The 22,565-nt window shown below is 48.5% G+C and overlaps 1 protein-coding gene across 1 annotated transcript in view; it reads right to left on the minus strand.

Moving 5' to 3' along the window:
* Tent4a (terminal nucleotidyltransferase 4A) overlaps window positions 1–22,561 on the minus strand; it is a gene marked incomplete at its 5' end in the record, with an annotated part of 34,681 nt that extends 12,120 nt beyond the window's left edge. The window contains 5 exons of the mRNA XM_055597955.1: window positions 756–863; window positions 2,663–2,783; window positions 3,817–3,863; window positions 4,747–4,870; window positions 22,107–22,561. Of these exons, the coding sequence (XP_055453930.1) occupies window positions 756–863; window positions 2,663–2,783; window positions 3,817–3,863; window positions 4,747–4,870; window positions 22,107–22,561 (855 nt within the window). The remainder of the gene's footprint in view (window positions 1–755; window positions 864–2,662; window positions 2,784–3,816; window positions 3,864–4,746; window positions 4,871–22,106) is intronic.
* Window positions 22,562–22,565: the final 4 nt, after the last annotated feature.

The raw sequence follows: 22,565 nt of genomic DNA on the forward strand, positions 1-22,565 counted from the left end.
TCATCCATCCTCTGCCCCCACTGCACCCCTCAAAAGAACCATCTACAATTTTAGGCTTAAGGATTCATACTACCTCAGTGGAAGGATGGGTATGGAAAGGCCCTTTAGGCCCAAGCAGTGACTCAGTCAGGGACACAGTAGCACTCTGCTGCAAGAATCCCCAGGACTGAGTAACCAGATATGCTCAGCCCCTGAGCAGAACAAGGAGAAGCAGGGACACAGGATAAGCGGAGGGGCTGATCATAGTGTCCTCAGGTGCAAATGCTCCTGCAGATCAGGTGACAATGGAGAGGAGGAACTGATGACATGGAAGAGAGGTCCCAGGGCTGCCTGTCTGGGCTGTTTAAAGGGAGTTGCCTGCCTGAGTGCCAGCACTCAAGAGCTCCAGAAGCTATCAGCTCAGGCACTGGCTCAATTCACACTCACAGGCACTGAGGCTTCCAACCAGAGCCGACCTAGAATGACCTAGCATAGTAAGAAGGAATGCTGACCTAAACTTGTGAGCCAAGAGCAAGGCTGTGCACTAAGAGAAAGAACATTTCCCCAGAGCTCTCTATAATAAGGCTCAATGTTAGGAAGCATTCAGTCATTCAAAGGAAATCTAAATAACAGCTACGTACTTCCCAAGTGTCTCCAGATACCTGATTACAGAGTGCTTATAATTATACGTTCTGTATTTCTAACAATGCCCATTTCCAAGAGTTTTAACAAGATCTCACACCCCTGTCTGTACTGGGGCCCTGCGACATCAGTACCTTCATGTAATTCTTGATGAACTCTGCCGCCCGGACACCAGTCTCCATGTTAAAGCTAATGTCGACTTTCACTTCAGTCTCCTGGTCCGTGAGCTTTATGATTGGCACCTGTGGAGATATGGTTTAGAAACTGCTTTGACATCAACATTCTCCAGACAACCACTCTCTTCACCTTCCTCTCTTCACAAAAAGGAATTAGCAGTCATAAAGGTCATTTTAAAGAGCAGGGCTCTGTCAAGAGTTAATGTGGGTAGTCACTGGAGACCCAGATGATGCCCACCACCCGTCCTCTCCAGCAGGGTCCCCCCTGCCCCTGCAGCTGACTCTGAATGGGACAGTGAGAGGGGAATGGGAGCCTGAGAAAGAGGACTCAGGTGGGAAGGCCTAACCTGCACATGCACCCTACAAAGCCATGAGGTGAGCCCCACGTCTGCTCTGTAGACTCGTAGGGAGGGGTTTCCCACACTGAGAATAAGCAGCAGTCCTACCATTCTTGTTTTGGAGCAGCTGTTGCAAAGAGAAAGGCTGTACCACACATAAAGCACTTGCATCCCAAGATCTGAATCCATGTCATGGGAGCAGCTCAGTAGAGAAAGCATATTCCCTCAGCAGCTGGGATGGGCCACTTTCAACTGACTGAGGACAAGCAACACAGTGCACAGTAGCTGCAGCAGGAAGGCCGGAACAACTAAGCAGTTATGCCCAACATTACTCAGAGGTTCTGTCTAGACCCTGGCCAGTTCAAGAACTCAGGGACTTCAGGCCACCCATAACTTCTTTTACAGCTAAACAACAAAACAAACAGTAAGTCCCTTCTGCCTCACTCACTGTCAAAGGGCCTCATGGTCACCAACTGCACAAACATGAGTGGCCAGAATGTCTGAGATATGGGATTCCTCCCTGGATGAGGAATGAAGCACAAAAAAAGAATAAATATGGCAGAGCTGTTGAACTACAGCAGGGACCCCGGCCAAAGCAAGGTGCCATCTCTGGTCAGGTATTTAATGGAGTGCAGTGAAGGTCCCTTGCTATCCATTGTGCATGTCTCCTCGTGGGTCAAAAGCGAAAGGTAACAATGCCTGCCTGTCAGCAGGAGGACTGAGTACAGCATGGCCTTCAGCATCTGAGGAGTGGCCAAGGCTTGTCTCAGCAGAGCTCAGGTGCATAAAAGGCAGTCCGAGCAGAAATGCCTGGAGGGACTGCTGCCCGGAAGGAACAGTGCAGGTACTTTGTGAAGACTTCAGTGGGAATGCTTACCATCTAAACACTCACCCACCCCAGGCAAAAGTACGGGCAGAGCAGGTAGGCACTGGACTAAAGCTCACATGTTCCCAACGAAAAGCCTGCAGATGAGCTAATACACCAACTCAAAACTGAAACACCAGCCCATGGCAGCAGAGCTGGTAACTGGTACACACAGGGCCAGGGACTGAGGTCACAGAACCACTGTGAGAAACCCTCCAGCAACTCTGCAGAAGCAGTCTCATCTCCCAGCTTCTCCTGAGGCAGGGGCCCTTTCACGTGCAGATGCAACTCTGGGCAGCAAAGGAAGCTTTCCTCCCTCAGTGTAAGCTAGCATGCTGTCTTCCCCACAAACACACACACACACACACACACAGCCACACTGATCCCTAAGCAGTACTCCAGGCCAAAGTTTTCACTTAGCAATCCTCTTTCTTGCCTTACTTCTCAGACACATGGATACAAGTCTGTCTTTTGAGGACAAGAGTAAAGCTCTCACAGTGAAAACCGAGCAGGTTCCCAGCTGGTAATCATGAAGATAGTAACTCATATGCTTATACCACAAGAGGGCGCTTCAAAATGGAACCAGCAACCACTGTCAGGAAGATCGGAGGATGCAGGCACCATGTGACTCCCACTCAGAAGTGTCAGCCCCCAGCACTCACTGTAGCTTTGTCGAGGACTTTGATGGAGCATGGCTCAGCCACATTGTGCTTCCGAAGGGCTTGCTCCAAAAGCTGCAATGGAGGACGTTCCCACTTTCCAAAGACAACCAGGTCTATGTCACTGGACAGAGAGAAAATACGTCAGTCACAACATACCTCACCAGGAGGTGACCTCCCACATAGGAGGTCAGCACCACAGCATGTTCCTCTCTACCCAGAAGTTTCCAATAAGCACCTGAGCCTGGGGCACTGAATTCAGCTTTTGGGTCATGCAAAGACTGAGTGAAAAGGTCTTTAAAGGCCCAGTACTCAATGGGGTGAAATGGATATACCATCTTCCAGCTATCTACACTATCAGCACTAATTCTCACTCATGGCCCAGGGATCCCTGAGGACTTTTAATCTGCTTGGCTTCTAGAGTCCATGCTGATGAGGTCTGACATCACAGCTGCTTTAGCCTCCAAATGGTAACTAGCATGCAACAAAAACCACATATACATCAAGCACATACAAATATGAACCCAGGAGACAATTTCAGGAAGTAAATCTGACACTTCTACATAAAGGTCTTCATGAACAACTACTCAAACAGAATTGTACCTGAATGTTCATTAAAACTTTCTATTCACCATTGCAGTCTAATCCCCATCCCCAGCTGCTTTTTGTAAAACCAATGTTCACCCTTCCCCCAAAGACTCCCACTGAAATGTGGCTATCAACAAACAGCACAGGCCTTTCAACTTTCAGAGGTGAGAAGGGTCTGGGGACACTGTCTTCATGAATTGATCAATAAAACTGCCACAGGGGTGGGGTTAGTTTTAAAAAGGAAAGATTGACCCAATTGTGGCCTCCGAACCTTAGACTTTGCAGTCCCCAGAATTGAGAGCCAAATAAGCTTCTCTGGTTTACAATTCACAGTGGCAGGAGACTAGGACAATTCCCATTGATCTTCTGTCTCCAACATCTAACATATCTGTTTGTAAAAAGTTAAATGCAAGAAGAAAATACCAAGCAAGCAATCTGCTGCCTTAATGCTAAACTAAGTTTTACTTTCTGCCTATTTTCCCTATGTTCCACAATCCTTCTCTTTGACTCAAGCCTCAGATGCTTATAGACACCATCTACCCCATAAACAAACACTAAGCAGCACTCACCTTGTTGGAAGATAGAGACCTGTACTAAAGCTGCCAAATATCTGCACCTGAAAAAAAAAAAATGCCCCACAGTTCAAGTCAACAGGCTCCCATTCTGCCTTCAAAACATGAAAAACAACAAAACCAGCAAGGACATTAGGGAAGGGAGCAGGTGAAATGCTGCAACAAACTAGAAAGTTCCTTGTACATTTACACCAAAAATTCAGGAGAGATTAGATATACACTGCCTGCACCAAGCACTACAAATACCCAAGCACCTGTTGCCACAGAAACATGCCCATCCATGTAAGAGTGCGGTACTGCGAAACACTTGCAATCGTGGTTTGTTTTTTTGAAACAGGGTCTCTCTTTATGTAGCTCTGGCTGTCCTGGAACTATGCAGCTCAGGTGAGCCTCAAACTTAGAGCCTCTGCCTCCTGAGTGCTGGAACTAAAGGCATGTACCTCCCTGCTATGCTTGGACTTGCAATTTCTTTTTTTTTTTTTTTTTTTTTTTTTTGGACTTGCAATTTCTAATGAGACCAACATGTTACATGCTGTGAAGTGCACTGACTGCATCGGGTTGGGGGATGAGACAGGAGTAAGATTTCTAACCTTAAGGTGACTTTAAAACACGAATGAAAGAGGAAGAGAATAAATGAATAAGTATGAGAATATAAATATGAATGAATTTCCTAGGCTAATGGTCCTCACCCAACTGTACACTGGTGAGCTAACCAATGGCTGGATCATACCAGGGTTTGATTGAGCAGTGCAGAGTAGAGAGTGCTTTTTTACACAGCACTTTTCTCCCAAGTGATGATGCCCAGGACCATGCCTGGAGAGCCACACGCCCTGGGTAACAGGAAGCGTGGATGTACATGGGACACAGCTGACACAACCACCACAGGGCACTCACACTGACTGGAGTGTGAGGTGACAAGATACCCACATCAGCTGTTGGCCAGAGGTCTTTCACCACAGTTTCAATCCGTTTCACCACCTCCCTTCTCATGGCTGCTTCTTCAGGACAAGGGGACATGAAGTTATAAAAGTCAATTATTTCCTCATGAAGTCTGGTGGATAAACAAGAAAAACAGAGTTATAATTAAGCAGAATCCTACCTTTTTCTATAGATCAAAATATACTTGGAGCCACTCAGAGTTAAGAGCACTTGCTGTTCTTCCAGAGGACCCCAGGTTCAAATCCCAGAATCTACATGGTGGCTCACAATCCTTTGTAACCCTATTCTAAAGGTCCTGATGCCCTCTTCTGGACCCCGAGGGCACTGTACACACATGGTACACAGACATGCAGCAAACATCTAACACATAAAATAAAAATATTTTTAATCCAGTCTTTATTTCATTATTATTTACTGTATGTATATGGGAGCTTTGCCGGCATGTGTGTCTGCAGCACTTGTACACATGCTGCCCTCAGAGGCCATAAGAGGGCAGCAGAGCCCCTGGAGCCAGAGTTATAGACAGCAGTGAGCTGCCATACAGGTGCTGGGAATCAAGCCCAGGTCCTCTGAAAGAACAGCCAGTGTTCTTAACTGTTGAGGCATCTTTCCAGCCTGCAGTTTCTTTTCTATGAAAACATACAATGAAACAAAACGTTGGATCACAGGAAATCTCACGGTATGGTCTAGATGAGTTCTTGTCAACTCCCAACCTTAGTGCATCTATGACTAGCCTTCAAAGATGCATTCAAAACAGTGTCAGTCTTCGAGCTATACTCATGACAAAGACATTTTCCAATGAACACAGTGCAGTGCAGCCAGCCAAAGGTTCACACCCTAGCCAAGGCATCCTGAGTCACACAGGCACTGGATGCCTCATGACAGGCAACACACACAGCCTGATACAGGAAAAAGATACACACATCCACAGGAGCCCAACAGTGCCAGGAATCAGCAGCTCCTGTGGGCTGTCCATTAGGTCCATAGTGCAGGCACTCAGGATGAGAACAGTTGAGTTCAGCCTGAGAGCAGGGTTCAGAGACAGAAAGAACAATTAAATAACTGATCCTGAGTCACAAAAGACTGAAGCTAGCTTACTAAACTCTCATGCATAGCTCAAAATGGCTACACTCAAACATCTTTTAGACAAAGAAGTCCAATGGCCAAAGCATGACTCAAGGTCTTCACTAGGAAGCAGTACATACAACCTCCTAAGCTAAGTCTGAAATGCCAACAGCACAGAACAGTCACGTGCGGCTCCTCAGGCCTCACATGCTGAGCTTTCTCCCTCAGGTACAGCAGTTACCACCAGGGCTTCCCAGGGAGGAAAGCAGGCAGGTGACCAGTCCTGATTCAAAGCAAACACCCTGCCATCAGTAGAACACAGTGTTCAATCAGACATCTGATGACTCAATCAGGGCCAAGAAGGGAGTGGCTAGCGTTGCTCTATGTGTAAGTAAGGCCATGATGCCCCCAACAACAAGAGGTGCCGAGCTGAGCACTCGTGTCCTGATTCTAGTGCTGTGGTCCTGTCAGTAAGGAAGGACAGCCATGCTATCTGTGAAATCACAATAAATGTAAATATTACTGCTTTGGGAATAATTCAGTCAACAACAGGTGCTTTGTGTTCTCAGAACAGGATGCTGCTGCTGGACTGCCTTGATGCCTCTGAGACAGGGTGCTAAACAAAAAGCCAAGCCTCCTGCTGGCTGTTCTGGACAGTAAGCAGGGTCAGCAAGTCACCACAAAACTGAATCAGTGAGGACAGGAAGTCTGGTGATTGACAACAGCTGTTAACAGACATGGGAACAAGGAAAGCAGAGCATCACTGCAATGTCTGGCCACAGCTGAAGAGCCTGTAGCTGCCTGCCTTATGTTCCAGCTCTCATGGGCCACACAGGTGGGAGCCAATGACAATTCCGATGCTCTCCATCGGGCCTGCAGTCAGCACTGTCCCAGTGAGAAAAGCCACACCTGTATAGGTGGGTAGCTGCCAGCTAAGGGACAATGCTGAGAAACCTCTTGGTTTCAGGTGGTCTGGAAGCCTGGTGGGAACCCTCTTCCTACTCCTTGCTAGATTCCAGAGCTTCCACGAGGTGCAGAAGAAGGAAAAAGGCAGAGCTGTGCTAGAGGCCTGTGCGGTCACCGTCAGAACTCCATCTTCATACATGGGGGCCTGCAACTCTCCAAATGCCAGGCTGAGTGACCTAGGAAAACAGCCCAGTAGCACTCAACCCTCATCATCAGCATCTGAGGCAGTGCTGTATTCCCTAAGCATCTTGAGTTTTTATTCCATTTGTTCTTGCTACAGTATAGAAGAAATATGTAACCAAGAGGACCCATGCTTGCTTCTGAGATACCAAGAACAGTTCCTGGTCCATGTATAGCCAGGCACAGCTCCAGTTCCGAAGAGGACAAAGACTGCACTGAGCATTACAGTTCCTGAACTGTGTGATTACTGTAAGGAGGATGGAAATGGCCAGACCACAGGCTTCTTCATAGGTTTTACTTTTCATTACGAGAATGTTAGAGAGCTGATTTTCCTAGTGTATTTTCTACTAAAGCGTTATTTTTCTACTAAAAATTAAAGTTCACAGAATAGTAAGGTAGTTTTTTACAAACACTTCCCTGGAGTCCAAATCCATTTGAAGGGAGGTTGAGTGTGATGGCCCATGTCTGTAATCCAGCACGTGGAGGTAGAGGCAAGAGAATAAGGAGCTGAAGCCAGCCTGGACTACATGAGACCATGTGAACACCAGAGGAAGAGGTAACAGATTTGTCTCATGTCTTCTGTACATCCTATCCATTTCTGTCCTTAATGCCCAAGTCAGGGATGTGCAGCCTGGATCCCTAGGCTATTTTTTAAGATGAAAGGGCCAAAGCTACAAAGCCAGACCACATCTCTCCATAGCAAATCCAGCCACTAAGGAAAGCAACAGTTATCCTGGGAGGATAGCTTTCACTCTGGAAGTGCTGTCCCACACAATCCAAGCCGGGCTTTAGCAGCCCCTACCTACCTTGGGTTCCTGATTTCTAGGCCTTCCTCCTGCTCCTGCCTGGGCAAAGCTGGCTCCTTTTCTAGTCCCGGGGTTCCAGACCTCCAGGCTTGGGGGACCCACCCACAACAAACACAACTTGTAAGCTGTTCAAAGGTGCTGCCTTTGTTCACAACCCCAGGCCAAAAGCTGCACTGCACCAAGAAAGAGCACAAGGAGCATATAGCAGAGGCAGAGCCACAGCCCTCAGCACAGATGACGTGGAGACACAAGCCACAGGAAGAATGGGCAAAGGAACCCAAATGCTGACATCAGGCTTCACATATGCTAGGGCCTGTACTTGGCCTCAAGTACTCATTTCCCCTTACTGAAAAAAAAAAAAAAAAAAAAAAAAAAAAAAAAAGGAAGGCTGGAGATCCGGCTCAGGGGTTAACAGATTTTGTTGCTCTTGCAGAAGACCCAGCTTCAGTTCTCAAGGATGCACATGGAGGCTCCTAACCATTTATACTCGTGTTCCAGGAGACCCAGTGCCTTCTTCTGGTCCCCAAGAGCACCGAAATCTCAGATGGTGCACAGGCATAAATGAAGGCAAAACACTCATACACATAAAATGAAACGTAAATCAAGAGGTGTTGGAGAAATAGCTCAGAGGTTAAGAACACTGCCTGCTCTTCCAGAGGACTTGGGTTCAAATCCCAGCATCCACATGGCAGGTCACAACTGCCTATAACTCCAACATCTGACCCCTCACAGACACACATGCAGACAAAACATCAATGCACTCAAAAAGAAAAAGAAAGTAAACTGAGAGAGAAAGAGAGAGAGTGTGTGTACAAGTGAGGAAGCACACACAGAAAGAATGGGTGAGCCTCCTTGGCTGTGGCCATAGCATTTAATCCACCAACCGTGAGCTGCTAGCACGGTGGCTTCTCAACTAGCCTAGGTACAACTCTCACGCCCACAGGTCCACAGCTCCACAACTGTCACACTCACCTCCTTTACCTGCAGAGCTCTCCATTCATCTCCTCAGTTCCCAGTTCTACAGTAAAGTGATGTTAGGACCTGTTCTTGACTTCAAGTACTAATTTCCCTTTCCAGTCTTACAATACAAACACTAAAAACTGTACTCAGCTGTCAATTTATCCTCTCTTCCTCCAACTTTTTTTTCAAAAGCTTTTGTTTTGGGGTTTACTGCTGTTGGTTTCAGCCATGGGCTTTCCGCATAGCTCTGACTGAACTGAAACTTGCTTTGTTGCCGACCAGGCTTGGCCTTGAACTCACATAGATCCATCTTGTCTTTACTTCTCCAGTGCTTCCATTAAAGCTGTGGACCACCACACCCAGCCTAAAAAAAACTTTAAAATTAGCAGTTTCTGAGAGACCAGAACCCTTCACTTCAGGCACCATTTCTGCAGAAAACAGTACCCTGATAAAAATACAAAAAAAAAAAAAAAAAAAAAAACAGTGAATTAACTGTTACAATTCACACACACACACGTACTCAAACAACCAGGACAGGAGGGCTTACAGCTTTCTTTGATGTAAGTACAACTGATTCCCACTGCACTGAGCTCAAGGTTACTTCCTCACTAACCAGAAGGGATGGGCTGTTAAGCAAATGACAAGTACAAGCATCTGCGAGAATGCATGAATTGCTTCCACTATTCTGAGGGCGAGTTATCTTCTTTAAAGCATCATTAACCGGCATAGTTAATGAACTAATTATAAATCACTTTTATTTAATTATGGCACAAAGCAACTAGTATTTGAACAAATTAGAAAACTTGAATCAGAAACAAATTAGAAAACCTTGAATCAGACTATCAAATACTTTTTTTTTTTTTTTTTTTTTTTTTTTTTTTTTTGGTAACTGCAGGTTCAAAACCAGTGGAATAATATAGCCTGGAACTGCACCCATGCTGTTTGGGGACTCCCACTAGCTGCTCTCTGAGAAGCTGCAGGAACCGCTCTGGTACCTGTCTACTCCACAGGGCTCCAAGTGGAATAAGAGCACCAAGCTCTGAAAGAGGCACAAGCAGGGAGGGATGACAGCTATACTGTGTTCGGGAGGGCAGGCCCTGAGAAGACTAAGGAGAGAAGGTAGGACACTCTGCAGCAGCTACTACCTGGGGCAGCCAGGGAGGCTGGGGCGCTGCTATGATAAAACGGTCTGACCAAAAGCAACTTAGGAAGGAAAGGGTTTATGTGGCTAAACTTCCAGGTCACAGCCCATCCCACATGGCCTGCACTTCCAGGTCATTCTATCACTGAGGAACAACAGCAGGAATTCAACAGAGCTGAAACAAAAAATGCAGGGGAACAGTGCTTCATGAAGGCTCATGCTTAGCTAGACTTTTCATACAGCCCAGGACCACCTGTCCAGGGAATGGTGTTGTCCACAGGGAAACAAACATACATACAATTTTAACAGTAATAAACTACAACTAGCTGTAACAAGCAAGTACAGAATGATACACCTGTAACAAGTCTAAAAGCTACTATAAAAAAAGAAACAAACACATTTAGGTCAACAGCAGGGGAATGAGGGTAGTTTCTTCTGCTAGTCTTCTAAGTTTTCTTCACTAAGTTCCTGCTTTTATAATCTTGACTTCCCAACCCCAACACTAACAGAACCCTAGTTTTACCAACTCTTGCCAGTGGCACCAGTGGCACATCAAAGTCAAGCAGCAAGCACCCTTAGGCCTGAGTCTCCATTAACACTGCCTCTCACAGCCTGTAAAACTAACTGGTGTGGTCCCCCCACTAGCTACACAGCCACAGTCTGCAGGTCCTTCCAACTCAGTTCCTCTCTGGGCCTAGTTCAGAGGTTCTGGTTCTAGTGCCACTTGGTCACTACTATAGGAATCACTTCAGGATGGTCCTCACCCCACTTGCAAGGCCAGGGCCCCTAAACATCTATCCCACAATTGCACACACTGAACAGGAAGCTTGGTAGGGAGGAAGCACCTGATCCGACCTCATCCCAACAGCCCAGCCACCCAGCTTCTATAGAAGCTCAAGCCCAAGGGACTCTGCAGAGAATAGCTCTGCCACTGCATTTAGACTGGGGAAAGAAACATCACGGCTGCATGTGACAGTTGCTCAGGCCTCTCCTGTGTGACACTGGTCACTGCGTGGAGTCCTGGCACCATGGTTATCCACTCAGTGCACAGCCCCAGAGCAACGGTATCTGTCCTCCAGCCCTCAACCACCAAAGACTCAAGACGACAAAAAGGATCTTATAAAACAGGGGACTCTAACAAAGTGCAAAATTACCAAAAACATACAAAGAAAAGGCAGTAATTAAGAGGGAAGGAGAGAAAATAACCCAACAGGCTCAAAGGTTTTTTTTTTTTTTTCCCCAGTAGGTGACCAGCATGCTCCAGTTACTTACTGAGGACCTACCAGACACTGTACATCAGTGAGCAAGATAGGAAAAAAATGAGGCCCTTGTTCTCACTCTGTGCTACTACACGGGTCTTCCCCAGGAAGAGGGAAAATGATTAAATGGCAAGAGCTATGAAGAGATTCAAACTGATGCCATGTGGCTCAGGACAAGTTGTCAGGGACCACCTTCCAGGGAGCTGAGGCTGAGGCTGGGACAGGAAGGGGAAGCAGCAGCCCATAGAAACAGAGGCAGCATTGCTGCACAGGAGCAGACCCAGTGCTGGAGCCCAGTGTTTCACTCATGTCCCCAGGGCTGACAGAAAACAAGTGGCCCCCAGGCCTTCTAGGAAGTTCAGGGTTAAGCCAAGAGCACTGGGCCCTGGAAAGGTGAAACAACTGAGATAGGTCCCCAGCTCAGTCTGCATTTCTGCTGCCCACTCTCTGTCACCAGCAGGCCCCAGAATGGACATTCCCATAAAACAGGCAGACTTTCAGAACTGCAGATGGATTGGGGTAGAGGCTGCTCCCATAGGAAGATATTCAGAGCTAGTCAGTATTAAGACGAGCAGAGGGAAAATCTACTGTGCACAGGTAAGGAAAGAGGGATGGCATAAGAAACTCAATGTATCACAAAAACAGTAAACCCAGAAGGGGAAAAAAAATTAAGGATGAAGAGAAAACCATGTCATTGCCAGCGCCACAGAAAAAAATCAGGGAGAACATGTCAGTAATGTAGCCAGGGGGTTAGGAGGGGCTCCTGGGTATCAGTGACAGAGCTAAAGCCAGCAGCATCCAGAGATGAACAGACATTCAGACACTGTTAACCCAGTAAGTGTAAAGCCAGCAACCCAGGTGCAAAGGCATGACAGCGCCAACTTCAGCCTGCAGTGCACAAGCATCTGAGGTCCAGAGACGTCTGCCTCACAGAAAGGCCTGCTTTGACAGAGATGTCTAGAAGGTGGGCAGTTAGTATAACTCTTCAGACCAGAGGAGACAGGGTCCTGCCTCAGATGACAGGTGGTAGCTGCATTGTTCTGGGATAGGAAGAATCCAGCCAAGCCCCTGAAGGCTTCAGGGAGTGTACAAGAACAGACCTATCCAGGCCCTATACAAACAGCTACTGGCACAGCTGCTGTGCAGTATAAAGAACCACCAAGCCACATCTCAGGCAAAAACGACAGACACAGGGTCAGAGCAGAGCAACCCAGAATCCAGCCAGAAGACATAGGCACCTCGAGAAAGCAGAGCTGGCCCTGCACAGCTAATGAGAGCACACAGACATCAAAGGAGCACCATGGGCCTCAGTGACTCTCCAAGCATCGTGGAGTCTGCCCAGAATCCACACAGGTAGTCCTGAAAACAGGACATGGAACACTCACTCAGGAACGCAACTACAAAACAAAACAGCAACCTCACAGCAATGCTATGTGTGCTGTCAGGAAGGAAGACAGAAGGGCTGACTGCTCAACCTACACACCAAGCAAATCTGTACTTAGGTTTTCACCTCTTTAGTCTTAGCCACAGCAATAGCTCTTAGAAGCCTATTTCCATCTGAAACTGAGCACTTCTTACTAAACCAAAATAAATAATTTGCTAAAGTTTAAATGAAGATGAGTCTAGTAAGTTTTCTTGTTGATGGTGCCAAGTGGTATCTATAGGATAGCTATAGGATATCTATAGGATACCATCTACAGTTGTAGTCACCTAATTATCCTGGTGATTTCTGGGTAATGGGCCTGAATTATTCAAAAGCTTCCACTTTGAATGAACCAGTTTCAGAAATACATTACAATTTTAAAATTGGTGCCAGAAATGATGGCTTCACATTTGTAATCCCAGCATCTGGGAGGCAGGAAACCTGGTCCAAGTTTGACACTAGCAGGGGCTACACCTATCTCAAAAAGCAATGAATAAATGTCAGGCATAAATGCTCTGAAAAATCACCTGTAAACTGTGTAGCAAGGAAGGAGACACAGCATCTTCTGGACAGCCATCACCAGCCAGCTAAGAGCCACTCTCCAGCGAGGACAGGTCCTTCCTGCTCTTACACCTGTGAGAAGCTTAGCTCACGTTCCTTGGGGACAGTCAAAGCCCTGTCCTCAGAAGCCAATCAGAGTCATGGCAGCATCTGGTCTCTCTCAGAGGAGCCAGAGCCTGGAATTCTCTGGCATTGCTTCTGTCAACCTCACCTCCTTGGCAAGTCCCTCTTTGCAGTTCCTAGTTAACAAGTGAACCTAGGAATCACAGGGCCTGGGCTCCACTGACAGCCCTGTCCCTACCAGCTGTGCCATGACTCCTGGAGCATCCCAGAGGGCAGCAAGAAACACTATAATGGGATAAGAGAGACGCCTGGCCCAGGTGTGGGTCAGCCTGGCCAGACATGGTTCCCAACTGGCTGGTTCAGCAGCCATAGCCAGGTGGGAACAAAGCAAAAGAGGCAGAGCTCACCTGCTAGGAAAGCCCTGTGCACAGTGAGCTCCCTTCCAGCCATGGGCCTCATTCTCCTCACTCACTCCACAAGCTGTTCCCAGCAAACCACACATTATGCTGTGCCCAAGCCCAGCCCAGTTCAGAGTGTCTCGTCAGCTCCGTGACCTTCCTTCCAGCTACCCTGCTTCTATATACACACTAGTCTCTGGTGCCTCATTCACAAGGTAACCGGTAGCTATACGTGGAATTCCTTTGTATTTCCCAGATCATGCCAAGTGCTCTTTTCACTTTTGGACAGTGTATCATAGTTGTTTTTCACTTTTTAAAATGCTACTTAAATTTAGAGATGCCTGTGACAAAAATACTCTTCATTACACTTCACCACACCTCTTCTCTCTGCCATTTTACCAAATCACGCTTCTGGCTCTCAGCTCATGTCCCCACTCTCTCTCTCTGAAAGGCACATGGTGAAGTACATGGACTTGCCGGGCAAGAAGCCTGCATCTGAGCCCAGTTCTACCATTTCCTCTGTGACCATTGGACAAGATCTGAGCATCTCTTTCCTGCAAGTTACTTTCATGGCGTTAAAATGAGCTGTTATGGCGGTTACAGGCATGCCTGGCTTTTCCAGTGGAAGTCATGTAAGTATCCACAGGGCAGCATCTCTCAGCTTGTCCATGTCCCCTCGACAGCCTGAGAAGCAAGATCCAGTCCCACAGGACTGTGGCCCTCGCAACACAGGCAGGGCCTGCCCTCTCTTATTAGCAAAGGGCATCCTCGGCACAGGGAAGGCCCCTTACTGAGTTATCTTCAGTTCTGCCTAGTGCCTTGCCACATCGTTACCTGCTGGTAGCAATCTCCCTCAGCAAAAGCACTGGCATGCATGCGCAAGTGCAAACCTCTCTGCCAGACCGTTTTAGCCAATCTACAGTGAGTTTGTGTTTGAAATATTGCTTACTTGTGGCTATAAACCAGGAAGTCAAGAAGAAAGTAAAGCAGGGCTCACTAGCCTCCAAGAATCCTGTGAACAGGAGTTGCTTGAACATGCTGACAGGAAACTTAAATGGGGAGAGATCTCAAAGGCTATTGGTAACCCATTAGAAATCTACCAGCAGCCAGCTCATCTTCTGCATGCTCACCCGAGGTGCTCCACCCTCAAAGTCGCTCTGTGCTGCACTCTCCCTACTCCATGCTGCTTGAGTCATGAAAATATCAGCCTTTCATAAAGGATTTGCATAGGAAACTCAGAAACATGATTTCTAGAGCTTTCTCCATAGCAACCTGCTGAGCAACACAGTTTTTACTGCTGTTGAGTTTCAATTTATTTCAGCAACTTACTGAATCAAACTATTTCAAATAGAACATAAAGTTGCACAAAGTCAGCACTGTCCAAATACAGGGACATTTAAATATTAACTAAAATTAAATAAGGGCTCAGGAGGGTGCTCACTGGTAGAATGTCTGTCTGGCATGTTCAAGGTGCTCAGCTTCTTCCCAACGCCACAAGACAAAAAATAAATAAATTAAATTTCAACTCAGTGTTTCACCTGCACTGGCCACCACCCAAGACAGACACTGCACACCCTCCCCTGCACAGGGCTCTGCCACCAGTGCTGTGCTGTTCTGTCTCCCCAGCGCCGCTGTCTTCCCTCCAAATCCACTGTGTAGGAAGCAGCCAAGAACTCAGAACCAACCTAAAACCAGTTACCACAGCACATGCACACCTAGTGCATAACAAACTCACTAAGATGCTGTCTGCATTTAAAATCGAAGGATTTTGCGGGGGGGGGGGGGGCCCAGAACCCCCCAGTGTCAACACTCAGCTAAGCCTATATTCTGCTCCCCTCTCTAAGACTTGGAGGTTTGGGTTTGTAGTTTTGCCTATTTGAAAAAGGGGGAAAAAAAAAAAGAGGGAGGCTTTTCCTGTTGGCAACAAGAAGCTCGTTTGGTTTCCATTTCCTGAAGGAAATGAAAGAAAGAAGGAGCAGCCTTTCTCACACAGGCAGACCAGCTCACAAACCGCTTCTGAGTTATGTCACAGGCCCAACATCTTAGGTGGGAAAGCTGAAACATGGGGGTTAGAACCCAGGTGAAACCAACCAGAACCAGACCCCAGAGTATGTGACTACACTAATGAATCAGGTCCTCAAAGCCAAGCACGTGCTTCCCAATACAGGAAACCATTGAGATAAAAGTGGAAATGATTCAACTCCGTGTTTTCCTTAATGGACCCCAACCATTCCCAGACCTCAAACTCCACGATTACATCCATTGCTGTCCCTCAGAAAACAAACACAGGGAAAACCCAGAACTGTGCAAAACAGGAACTGTGAAAAGGCAAAGGAGAGTGTCACAAGGCACCAGGCAAAGGCCACTACGGACTCAAGAACATCCCTGTCACAGGGACCTTTAAAATGCTCCCATCTAGTTGGGCCTGCTGGCTGGGAAAAGCTAAGCCAACACAGAAGCCCCATGTCAAGCCTCAACACAGCCCACACTGTAGGCCAGCAAACAGCACAGGTGACCAGGGACACTCAGCATGTTAGCCTCCAAACCTAACAAAGTCTTCTAACTTTTCTGTGGATATTCAGTTTTTACAATGAAAAATGATACAAGCAAATGGGAATTCCTTTCAGATGCACAACAACAGACTGAGATCTTTCTGTTTCTCATCCTGTGTTTGTTAATGGTTTCATTTTGTGCGTGCAGGCCTTAGCCATGCTTTCAGAAACAAACAAAAGTACTGTTTTGCATTTAAAATCACTACAAAATTCAGTCAAATCTTTAAAATGCCCAAGACAAATAACTAAAGTTTTCTTTACTTCTGCACAGAGTCTACTTGTCCCCTGTCTGTCTGTCTTTGGTGCTGGGAGTGCAGGCAGGGGGCAGTGGAAGCAAGCACTCAGGTGGGGGCTCAAGGAGGGACAAGGCAGGAATGGTGGAGGTCTTCTTGCCCCTCCAGGGGGTGGCACATGTGCCACACTGAGGCCCTACACAAGCCACCATCCCATGAGCCTGTCTTGCAGATCAGGTGTTGCCCACATATTACACAAAGCGACAGTGGCTGCTCTGTAATTATCAAGTGGCAACTTGAGTGGGCCACCAAGACAATCTGATCAACTAAGGGTACCTCATGCCCGGGACTTTTCTGTGCAATCACCAGGTTCTTCTGTGAATGTTTTTAAATGGCAGACTAAAAAATGGTACATCTGTGAGAGGAGCAGAAGTTTACACTGTTCTTGTGGTCTCCAAGTCAACTGCAGGGGTGACAAGCAAGCAAGGAACAGGACTGACAATATGTAAGAGGTACTGCAATGGGCTGATGTCCAGCAAAGGACAGACAATCATGGCCTACTCTTCTCACAACAGTTCTGTCTTCCCACTAAACAAGGCCTGTGTGTGGCAGGCAGCTCACCATGGCCAAATGTCTGGTTCTGATGAAACAGTCCATGGGTCACACTGCACTGCATGGCCTGAGCCTCTGCAATCATATCAGCCCTTGGAAGTAAAGAGTCTCCTTTAACCGGCAAGAGACAGAGAGTAAAGGCTTAAAGCTGGATGGGACCAAAAGCCCAAAATCCAGTGACCTGACAGACAAGGAAAGTCTCCCCCAGTGCCATAATTGCAGAAATGTGCTTGTGAGTGGACCCTGGAGACAGTGTGATATCTTAGACCTCTGCCTTGTGGAGTGGAGAACTCACCCAAGCCTCCTAATGTGACCCAAGGAAAGAACTATTCCAAATCCCAGGTCACAGCACTTTGCTACCTGACACACAGAAAAGAGAGATAACAAGAAAAATCAAGAGCACGGTGCTGCTGATCCAAATGGGACAGACAACACAGGTGTCCCAAGCAGAGACACACTGTACACAGAGCATGACTGGCTTGCCTTCGCTGCAGGCCGCACTTCCCTGGGCAGCCTTCTGGGGTTAGCGCCCGTTCCACTTTGCTTAAGGGAGAAGCAATGCTGAGAGGCTAGGCAGTCTCCAGCCTGGCTTCATCACAGCACCACCGGCCAGTGCAAGGCCTAGAGGTAGTCGCTGGGAAGGGCAGTCACTCCTGCAGCCTGAGCTCTGGCTGCAGCATCACAATAGGCTCTGAACTTGAATATCCTGGACTACTTTCTTACATACACTCTGAGCACAAACCCAGCACCTCAACTAGGCACAGTATCCTTACTGCCCATGATGCACTGGTACCCTGCTCCCAAAGGACACTTCATATGAAGTCTTTCAAGATGATGCCCAAACCTCACATTCATGCTAAAAAACAGCCAAGACTTTGAAGCAAAAGTCTTAAGGTTATCATTTTTTTTTCTTTTAAATGTTTACTTAAGGAGCTGGGTGGACTGCCCAGCAGTTAAGAGCACTTAGTACTCTTGCAGAGAATCCAAGTTGTTCCCAACACCTACATCTGATTACCCACCACTGCCTGTAACTACAGTTCCAGGGGAATCCAGCAACTGTGGACATATGTGATGCACATAAACTCACACAGGCACATACACAAAAAACAAAAAAAAAATAGATATATAGTAACAATATGAAAGAAATCTACAAAAAAGTTTACTTAAAAATACTTTAAGCCACAAGTGTGTTGTTTCTGAGGGAAAACAGCATTGCTTTTTCATCTAAAGATCACAGCAGCAAGATACCGGACCCACTCTAACTCCCACAGCACTAAGATGCTTTTTTCCCCAAAAAACTACTCAGGAGCTCCGTTTTTATTTCTGTCTTTTGGTTCCCCCTATTTCTTTTCTCCTTCATGTTAGGAACTAAACAGAGAGCCTTCCCAACCATAGGGCCTCTCGTGTTTGTTCTAAAGGACTGTGCCAGCCTGCTTAATATTCTAGTCCAAAAGAAGATTGGCCTTATCCTCCTGGGCAGCCTTCTCCAGAGTCAGCTTTCCAACCTGAGCAAGCCGTGGCTCAGCAGTGCTCCAGGAATCCCCTCAGTCACCCGCAGCAGCATCCACACTAGTTTTTCCCCTTCTCTGTGGAGACTGGCCATGGGACCATGACAAGAGAGTGATGCTATTAAGTCGCACAAGTGTTGCACAGGAGGTAAAGCAGTCAGTTTGGCAAGAAACGTGTGGTGTGACCATTCTCACCTCTCTCTTCAACCATGAGGATTTCTGTGAAAGAAATCCATAAAGCAGGACTCCTTGTGCCACTGTCACCTGCACAAACCATGCTTACAACTGTTCACACATCCCTGATGATCACAGGAAGACAGGTAGGAAGATAAAGGTGACAATGGTGACTACACCTGTGTCCCACAGTCCACCCCACTGGGCCCTCAACCTGTGCCTTCCCAGTGGAACCTCTCAGGATATTCCGACCCACTGCTTCTGTCAAAGCAAGCAGGAGCAGTGAAGAAGAGAGGGAAGCTGGTGGCTCTGTCAGGCTCTGACTCCCTCACCAGAGCAGAGCAGAAAGAGCATGCATGGAGCTAGGAGGGACCCACCCCACAGCCCTGCAAGCACTACCAACCACTGGCACACTGTAACTGCTGACACTGGAGGCTTCTCAGGCTTCAGACAAACAATGGGATTCCCATCACCAAGGGCACAGAACACATGAAAAGACTAACCATGGTGGAGAGAGCTGCAGAGAAGCTGCACATGACTGCTGCCCACTGCAGGCACACCTGGAAGGAACAACCTTCACAGAGCCAATCAGGTCATGGGGCTGAATGCAATGGCTGGGCCTTCCCATGTCCAACTGCACTCCTGCTGGAAGACACCAGTAAGGATTTGGCTAAACGTATGTGTGAGGTCCACACTCCCACCCTCACTTTCAGAGAACATTTCTTTACCTTTAACCTGAGGCAGCCCCTGAGACTGACCAGGGCAAAGGAATCATACTGTGGGTCAGAGTTGAGGACTCAGAGGGCAAAGTGGGTTAAAACGGGAAAGGGAAGACCCAGAGAGCCTCACCATGCCTGCTCCATCTCCAGCAAGAAGCTCGTACAGAGGGCATGGGTGACATTTTAATTGCCATATCCTTAACAAAGGTTTCAGAGTTCACCTTAAACCGGTGCTCAGAGCAGCTCCCACACCCCTTCTCTACGCTCCAGACTCACGAATTAAGCCCTGTCCTCTTTCACCTCCTTTTTTCTTCATCCTACCCGTGGTGGAAAACAGTCTAGCAGTCCCATGAACCCAGGCCAACACGCAGTTTCCAAGGGCAGGCTCCTCCCGGGGAAGGCTGGATGGCGCAGGTGCCACGTGTCCATCAGGCAGAGCCTCAGACTCTCACCGACCAGAAATCCACTCGTCCTCTCCTGAGGTCTGCAGAGGGCCTCCGAAAGGCACGGCCCCAAGACTAGAACACTCAGCAGCCTCTCTAACCAGGCCCCTCACTGTTAACTGGGCCACACTTAACCTTACTTCTGTCTCTTGCTAAGCCGGAGGAAGGCTTGGTGCTGGCCCCGCACACCACTCTAGACAAGCTGATTGAGACCAGCTTCACACAGGTCTCTTTCTTGACATCCAAGGTCAGTTCACATGACCAAGCAGACACGTGCAAGTGATCACTGCAGCCACCTTCATTCCTAACACATGGGCCCAGCTCCACTACTGCCCTGGTTCAAGAATTCTTCCCCACCCATGCTGAAAGGTCAGCCACAGGAGGAACCAGACAGATACCCAGCCCTCCCAGGCAAGCCCCTCCTCCAGGATTCACCACCCAACAAAATCATGACACATGCCACCCAGAGAAGGAAAGACATGCAGCAGCATCTCTTGGTCCAGAGAGGATGAAGGCCAACCTCTCAGCTGGTTTCAGAGCCCTCTTAAGACCTACACCATAGTGCCCTGAGGTGAGCAAATGGGGAGCTGAAGCAGGCTTCAGGGCAAGCCGAGAAACGGAGCCTAAGTGCCTGCCTCTCTCCTGGAGGTAGGAAAAGTGGTGGAGGATCTTCTGAGAGTTGGGAGCTGGTAGAGCTTCACCCCACTGACACTGCTGACCAACGAACAACATGGGCTAGGCCACAGTGCACAGAAGACTCCAGTCTTGGAATGCTTAGGTAGCCTCCACCAGAGATGATTACCAAGTGCTTGAAGTATGAAGAGACACCCAGGCCCAGGGGGATAGAATGACTTGGGAGAAAGGGTGACAGGAGCCAGGTATGAACACCTAGGAAGCAATGCTCATGTAGCAGGAAGGGGTACTCAAAGGCAGGATGAGGTTTGGGAGGTCAACAAGACTACATGGCATCCACCCCAACTCTGCCCCAGACTCTAAAAACACATCTGGCCCACAGGGGCACACCTACTAACAAAAGCCACTGAAGAACACACAAAGGCTGCCCAGCTTACAAACCACTGGGGAGCTAACAAGCCACTTCAAGAGCCACTTCAAGAGCCACAGCTATCACTGAGGGGCAGATGATTCTGCTGATGCTAAGCACACAAGTGGAACTCTGTCAGAGGTCAGGCCCTGTCTCACAGCAGACACACCATGTCCATTACAGTTATGTAACAGTCTAGAAACCTCCCTCAGGTCCACTGCCACACACACACAATCTGTTCCTCGAAACCTGCCTCAGAAAGTTCTACAAGCAAGCACTGTGGAGAAACAGCAGAAGAAAGAAAGCAGGCTCGTCCTGGGTCTGTAGTGCATGCTAGAGCTCCCAAACAGACCCAGGTGAAACAAGTTGCAGGATGGCCAACTGTTACTACATAACACACACTCCCCTTAAAGAGAATCAGCGTCTCTCACTTACCTCAAATGGCAAACAACCCCCTAAGAAGTTACCTCAAAGAAGTCTCCCAGCCTAGCCACCATGCAGGGAGACCTAAACTGGGGATTTACCTGCCTAAGACGGTCCCCCAACCCGACCCCCAGGGGCGCTTCAATGCCTTTTAGATCTGCAGGAACTGAGGCAAACCGAGCTCACCGGTCTCGAAACTAGAAATGAGTGTCTGTTTCTGGATGCTCAGAAAACCCAATGGGTTGAATGAACAGCTTCACCCAGAGCTGTCTCACCTGGAGCAATTCCAGGCCAACACCCCCACCCTGCTGTCACTGGGGAGGGACATTAAACCTCTAAGGTCTTCTGGGCTGGGTGGAAAAATTTTTAACGAAAATGACACCTTCCTGTGACTATACAGGAAAATTCTGAGTGCTGTTAGACAGCTTTTAGAAACCTCAGATGATGCTCTTTCTGCGAATGTCTGCCCAGAATCAAAACTAGGTAACCTCAACACATGCAACACCCAACTTCTGAATCTCACCTGATGGCTAAACGGTATCACTACCCCAAACCTACTGTCACCCAAAAGGAAGAAAATAATTACCTTCAACCTGACTACCCTAAAACACACGAGTCAATTCACAGGACAGAGCACGCGTATAACCTTCCCCACTGACACCAGCCCTGGCTTCCCTGCCCTGCAGGGTAGGAAGGATGGAACCGCTAGTAGTCTAGCCCTAGGTCTCCATCCCGACCTGTCAATCCCCGGCCCCGTGGCTCTCCGTCTAACGGAGGTTTTAAAGTGCCCGCGACAGCCCCACAGGCCAGGCGCACTCACCCCTGGATGCCCGGGCTGTACGAGCGACTCTTCCACGGCGTGCCGGGCCGCGCCGCCTGGGCCCCGGGGCCGCCCCCTCCGCTCAGCGTGGCCGCGCGGCTGCCCGACAGCAGGTAGTTGAGGCCGTACGTGCTGGCCTTGTTCTCGCGTTTCCGGCGGCCCGGGTGAAACTGGTGCTGCTGCGGCGGCGAGCCGGCGGGCGTGGGGCCGCGTGGGCCCGGGTGCGCGTGGGCCGCGCCGTCGGCGAAGCTGAAGAAGGTGCGGCCGGCGTTCGCGCGGCCGAGAGAGGCGCTGCTGGAGGACGACGACGAGCAGCCGGGGCTCTCGGTGCCCGACTCGGCGTTGGACGACGAGGACGACGAGGACGACGAAAGCGACGGGGACTTGTGCAGGCGCCGAGCGCCGTCCGCCGCGGGCCCCAGCGCGGTCAGCAGCGCCGGGGGCAGCGCGGCGGGGCCG

The sequence above is a fragment of the Psammomys obesus genome, unplaced genomic scaffold (genome assembly GCF_907164565.1).
Source record: "Psammomys obesus unplaced genomic scaffold, mPsaObe1.curated_primary_1811, whole genome shotgun sequence".
Taxonomy (NCBI): Eukaryota; Metazoa; Chordata; class Mammalia; order Rodentia; family Muridae; genus Psammomys; species Psammomys obesus.